General features: G+C 42.4%; 1 protein-coding gene across 1 annotated transcript; it reads left to right on the forward strand.

Moving 5' to 3' along the window:
• The first annotated feature begins 4,063 nt into the window (after window positions 1-4,063).
• Window positions 4,064-6,334, forward strand: LOC122668668. Its single transcript, XM_043865207.1, has one exon. The coding sequence runs from the start codon at window positions 4,122-4,124 to the stop codon at window positions 6,294-6,296; it is 2,175 nt and encodes a 724-aa protein (XP_043721142.1). The 5' UTR covers window positions 4,064-4,121; the 3' UTR covers window positions 6,297-6,334.
• The last annotated feature ends 674 nt before the right edge of the window (window positions 6,335-7,008 follow it).

The following is a 7,008-nucleotide window of genomic DNA, read 5'->3' on the forward strand; positions in this document are numbered from 1 at the left end:
GAAAGATATGGTCTGCTGTAGCAAACATATTAATTGGATGAGAAAATTTTAACAGATTCTTTTCATTTCTATATGAAACTTTGTTTGTTGATATTCAATCATGGATTTGATAGAAAGTTAGATCTCAGACATGATTCTAATTAAAAAATACTCCACTAACTAATAGTATACTGGCACATCTCAACACAAATATTATCTAATTGATTTTAGAGTTAGTAGTTAGTTATTCACGATGGAAATAAGTTTTGGAAACAGTCTCTCTGCGAAAGCAAGGGTAAGGTTGTGTACATTATGATCCTCCCCAGACCCCGCAATAGCGGGATCCTTGTGTACTGAGTATGTCTTTTATTTATTTATTTATTTTTTACAGGTAAGAATACTCTCTCTCTCCTCTTTGATCATGTTGGCCCAATGTATATGAATCGTGAAGTACTTCCCTTGTGTGGACATTAGCTTGGCATGGGAGATACCAATACAAGTGAATTGTGTATAGATCTCTCCTCCTTTTTTTTTTTTTTTTTTTGGTTAAACTGGAAATAGAAGATGAAAGAGACACTAGCATCATAAATGGGTAAAGGGTGAAAGAAGGCCTTTTGCTTTTGGTTGCCTAGCTCTTGCAGTAGACACAGGGGCTTCAAAAATTTACTATTCTGTACCTCTTGAATTAAAAAATCTCATATGTGTTAATACCCCTATGCGCTCTCATTGGCACCTACATTGGTGCAAAGGCTACGGGACCAATCAGCGATCTCTTGCCCATGGGTAAAATTATGAAACCATGCCATTTGTATGTGAGAGAATTCATAGAATAGGTGGTCTCTCCTTAATCGCATGGTTCAAGAGATAGGAATTGACACTAGAATCGATCACCACAGAGTCCGATGCCAACAACAAGAATCACTTTGAAATCAAGATTGATCTCGACCAATTCTGATCCAAATCAACTGATTCCACCAATCCAATCCAGATCCCTTAAACCCTTGTTGGTCGTTGTTGTAAACACTCCCAGATGAGACTTAAAGAGTGAAATGGTTTTGTTAGCGGATTCACTAGAAGGAATCCGTGTCCTACCTGTCTTCTAGGATTTTCGTCCTTACCTATTGTATTTCATTCCTATTATTTCTCTTACTTTCCTCTTATTGTAAAACTCTTAATTCTTATCCCTCATTCATAGAGATACATATCTTATAATTTTGGATATTTAACCCCACATAGAATAATGAATCATCTATCCAATTCCCTTCAGTGTGAATTCCTTCTTTGCAACTTTCGGCTTATTGTGATTTTAATTGGGCTGCATGCCCTACTACATGCCGATCCATCACTGGCTATGTCCCCTTCCTTGGTGCTAGCCCTCTCTCCTTGAAGTCCAAGAAACAAAGAACGGTTTCTCGCTCCTCGGCTGAAGCAGAATGTCGTGCTATGACTAATACCACCTGTGAATTGGTCTGCCTATATGGTCTCCTCAATGACCTTGGTGTTCCCTCTTCCGGCCCGATGCGTCTCTATTGTGACAACTAGGCCGCTCTCCACATTGCGGCTAATCCGATCTATCACAAGCGTACTAAACATATTGAAATTAATTTTCATGTTGTACGTGAACGTCTCCAGTTTGGTTGCCTATCCACGGCTCACATTCCTTCTCGCATGCAGATTGCTGATATTTTCACCAAAACATTGGGTCGTGATGCTTTCCATTTTTTACTCTCCAAATTAAGAGTTCTGAATATCCACACTCCAACTTGAGGAGTGTTAGCGGATTCACTAGAAGGAATCTATTGTCCTGTCTTCTAGGATTTTCATCCTTACCTATTATATTTCATTCCTATTATGTCTCTTACTTTCCTCTTATTGTAAAACTCTTAATTTGTATCCCTCATTCATAGGGATACATATCTTGTAATTTTGGGTATTTAACCCCATAAAGAATAATGAAGGATAAAGTATCGATCAGCCCAGGTTTTCAATCGAAACTTAGATCACCCTTGGTTTTTTTAAAAACTCATCCGTCCCCCTCTAAAGTAACAACGTTAACTTAAATCAAATAAAAAAGTGAAATGACATTTTTACCCTTTTGATTTAAAAAAAAAAATGAAATTTGCTTCCGTCACTAGCAATGGAGACGCCGAGCACAACCATCGGCGGCCAACGCATCCAACACAGCCACCATTGAACCAAGTGCAATCATCGAACCAGCACAGCCACCATCGAACCAAACGCAACCAATGGCGGAGAAGATGTTGGTGGAGATCTCTCGGCCGCAGCCGGATAATGCTGCCGACAACTTTGTCGCAACCCCGATTGGTGGCGGAGGCGGTGGGTCGTCCTCGCGAAAACCAAAACCAGATGTTCAGGCTCTGAATTCCTGGAGCTAATTCTGGAGAAAGAGGAAGGGATTGAAGACGTCTGGGTCTTGCTTGCATCGTCGTCGTCGATCGCTGACGGATTTCAGGGCCGACGAGGACGGAGAAATGGGGGGGGGGGGACTTCCATGGTGCTAGAGTTGGAGAGGAGGAAAGGGAGACCGGCAATCCCAGCGGCAAAGGTATGTTGCTAACTCTCTAAACTAGTAAATCCTTCACACCATCAAGTGCTTCAGCAACATGAAGACCCACAGTAATCGAATGAAACCATGGCTGGCAGAAAAATTAAAGTGGGTTTGAGTTCCAGTTTAGATCTCACGATTGGGATAATATAAGGGTCTCAAGTTACAGGATTTTGGTCGCCCCTAAGGTGAGTTTCAAATCCCAGAAGTTCAGGTCAAAATAATGCAATTTGAGAGAGATCAAGCTCTCCCTAATGAAAAAACCAGTTCTAACATTAGAGCATTGTAGTGGAAGGATTTCAGAAACTTGATGGAAGAAGAGAAATACGAAGACGAAGATTAGGGAACTATAAAAGACAGCAGAGAGACAAAAGAAGGGAGAAAATAAAAGAAACTAACTTGAGAAGAAGAAGTTGGAGAACGAGAGAGGAATGACGAATTAGGGGGAGGGGGTGGGGTTTTCATATTCTTCGAGGAACCACCGTTATAGTCTGGGCTGACAAGGTCGGAGGTGGTAGATGGCCTTAGCTCCCCATGCTTGCCAGCGACTCTGCTATCAGTAGCATTATGCCCCTGTGCAACATTGCCGCCGCTGCAGCATCACCACCGCTGAAACCCCACCAGGATCAGCAGCGTTTTCTGTTTTGTTGATTTGGGAAAGAAGACGGAATATTCCCCTCTGCTTCCTCTCATCCTAAACAAAAAATTAGGTTTTTACATACAAAGGTAAAAAAGTAATTTTACATTGGTCAAGAAAGTTTAGGATTTTAAATTTATTTATTTGGCTGACATCATCATTTAATAGAAAAAAACTAACGATAAATACTAATTTGACATTTTGGGGTATAAATCAAGGGGTGATTTAAGTTTTTAAAAAAACCAAGGAGTGATTTGAGTTTCAATTGAAAATCAGGAAATGATCGATAATTTACCCAATAATGAATCATCTATCCAATTCTATTCAACGTGAATCCTTCTTTACAGGTTTAACTCAGCCTAGAATCCCTAGATTATTATTCTCTAACTCGATAACACAGAGTTGGATCTTATTGTCACTCTTGTAACTGTGCTGAAAGATAATTGAACGATCAAATACTTGTCAATCTGATTTCATGCTTTTGGAAGTAAGCTCAAGCTAATCCTCTTCCATTATTCCCCTTCAATGGTTTACGATCAATTTGTATGATAACACAAAGAAGCATCCAAAATTCTGTTTTTTGGCCACATATCATTAATGACCAAAGAGCCTAGCGACTACGCCATGGATGAGTGAACAATTGCACTATGCACTTGGTGCTTGAAAGTGTGCAGCGTTACAGGCTAAAACCAATCCTAGGTCACACCTTCCCTTCCCAAAGACCTGGAAAAATAAAAAAAAAAAAAAAAAAAAAAAAACAGAGTTAGACTTAAGAAAACAACTCCATGGATGATCTAAATTACTGTCCTTCAATTTGGAATTTTGGATTAGATATTTGAAAGAAACAAGGGCATTTATGAACCACAGACCAAAATCGATTATCCTTTATAATCCTCAGTTCCTCATAATCAACAACCAAACGAATTGTTGTACACCAAGATGAGTTCATCTCTCTGGCTTCTTCTTCATCTCCTTCTCATCATATTCTCTGCAACAGCAGAAGATATCGGTGACAGTACCAGCATAGTCTTTACCACTCTGGGGAGAGCGACCTACGCCTTTGATATCTTCAGCCTCCCAACATCTTACCCACCAGAGCATATCGATGAGATTTTACACACTGATGGTCAATCCGTGAACTTTAATGGCTACTTTCCCTTTCCCTCTTCTTCAATCCTATCTCTGCTCCTCCCTAATCAGACTCTCACACTAGACCCAAATCTTTCACCTCCTGTGCAACTTCTCCTTTATGTCACAGAGAGACTTGGCTCCTCCAACATCTATCTTGACGGCTATTACAACGATGACTCCATCGACTTCAACCCAACAACAAGAAGATCAGCTCTTGAAAGCCCATCTCGAATTCAGGTTGCTCTGTTATACCCAAAACAAATTGATGGCAAGATCTCGATGAAGGATCGACCTTCTGTTGCAGGGGAGCATCTTATCTATGTATCTACCCATGAAAATCCTGGAGTTCCCCGAAAAAGCTGGGCTGCTGTGTACTCGAGCAATATAATAACAGGTGAGACTCGTAGGTTAACCCCTTACGGAATCGCCGATTTCAGCCCTTCTGTGTCTCCTTCTAGGGTTTGGACCGCTGTGGCTTCACATGGTGAGAAGGGTTGGGACGGGGAGGTAGAAGAACTCAACACGGATATTTATATTTTCAGGACTCGAGATGGATCTGAGAGGATTAAATTGGTCGATCATGGAGGTTGGCCTTGTTGGGCGGATGATTTCACTCTGTATTTCCATCGCAGAAGCGAAGATGGATGGTGGAGCGTTTACAGAGCGAGTCTGCCTCGGATGAGAAGGATACGAGCCGAGTCAGTGGCGATTGAGCGAGTCACCCTACCGGGTCTCCACGCGTTCACTCCAGCTTCTTCACCGAGTAACAAGAGCTTCATCGCCGTGGCAACGAGGAGACCCACTTCTAATTTCCGTCATATCGAGCTCTTCGACCTTGAACGCAACGAGTTCAGGGAGTTGTCTCAGCGAGTCTCACCCAATACTCACCATTACAACCCGTTTTTCTCCCCCGATTCGACTCGCGTTGGGTATCACAGATGCAGAGGAAGCAGAAATGAAGGAACAAGTGGTCATCTTCTGCTTGAGAATCTCGAGAGCCCATTAAAGGGTGTCTCTCTGTTCAGGATTGATGGGTCTTTCCCTTCCTTCTCACCCGATGGAAAACGAATTGCTTACGTGGATTTCCCCGGCGTTTACGTTGTGAATCGTGACGGTTCCAGAAAGAGGCAAGTCTTTCCCAGCACCGCCTTCTCTACTGCTTGGGACTGGAAGCGAAGAGGGGTTGTCTACACCAGCGTCGGGCCCACATTTGCTAAAGAAAGCACAGGCGTTGATATAGTATCTATCGCTGTTGATGAAGACGAAGATGACGAAACGGGTTATGCCCCTTACAAGAAACTGACGATTGATGGCAAAAACAATGCATTCCCGTCAGCGTCGCCGGATGGAAAGTGGGTCGCATTCCGGTCGGGCCGGTCAGGCCACAAGAACCTATATTTGATGGATGCTTTAGAAGGAGAGAAAGGTGGGCTCCGCAGGCTTACAGAGGGGCCATGGACGGATACGATGTGCAATTGGTCTCCAGATGGCGAGTGGATCGCTTTTGCTTCGGACCGGGATAACCCGGGTGGAGGGAGTTTTGCTATTTACTTCATACACCCTAATGGAACCGGGCTTAAGAAGGTGGTTCACAGCAGTGAGGCCGGTAGAACCAATCATCCCTGGTTCAGCCCGGATGGGAAGAGCATTGTGTTTACATCTGACTATGCGGCTGTGTCAGGAGAGCCAATTGCAAATCCTCATCACTATCAGCCCTATGGTGATATTTACACGGCTAAGGTGGACGGGTCGGATGTCCAGAGGCTGACCCATAACTCGTATGAGGATGGTACACCTGCATGGGGGCCCACGTTCATCCGGCCTGTCGATGTGGTTGACTCACCGTATAGTAAGGGTGGATGCTCTTTTGATGATTGTCATTGGCTGGGACAGGCTAATAGTAATGAGGTTGGGACCTTGGGATCATCAAATCCCGGGTCTCCTCAACGAAGGGGTCCAAGCCCGAATGTGGTTAAGTGTTGAAAATCTGAGCTGAGGTTTGTACGTATGTGATCGAATGATTGTATGGGAATGGGAATGCATAAGGGTGTAGTGTACTACTACTACTACTACTGTATTAGCCTTTTCATATAAATGAATGTTATATAGTTTCGTAAGGAATTTTTCTTAATGATCCATCAAAATTCAAGCAAAACCAGTCCCTTAAGAGAGCCCCAAGAACAAAAGGAGGAGATGATGGAGGGATATGTAAATCATACCTTTAGGCTCTAAACCCATGAGGAGCAGAAACTCCCAAGTTGTAGAAGAGTCTCTTACCTGAACCATCCACACCAAGAAGTCTGTCTTCCTACATAATTCTTAATTTCTTATATCACAGAGCAGATTCCTTTTAGAGTTTAGATGGTACCTCAAAATTTTGTTTATTGAGAGGTAATTTTGCTTAATCAAAAGTAGTCTCCAAATCTCAACTAAGGCTCCATTTGTTTCAACACAAATATATTCTGAAAAGAGGTAGTGCCCTTATTAGTTGTGTGATAATACCACATTTCAGCAAAATAATTTGCCTTTTCTTTCAAGACAACTCCTGTAAAAAAAATTTCCATTGAAATAAATCAGCCTAAACAGATGAGGAAATGGAATCTCACAAAATCAGCATCAGTCTCGGACGAGCAGGGATTCACAAGCCCACTACCAGCTTCTGATCATAAATGGTGATGTGCATTTGGTTCAACGA

This window comes from Telopea speciosissima, chromosome 1, assembly GCF_018873765.1.
Source record: "Telopea speciosissima isolate NSW1024214 ecotype Mountain lineage chromosome 1, Tspe_v1, whole genome shotgun sequence".
Taxonomy (NCBI): domain Eukaryota; kingdom Viridiplantae; phylum Streptophyta; class Magnoliopsida; order Proteales; family Proteaceae; genus Telopea; species Telopea speciosissima.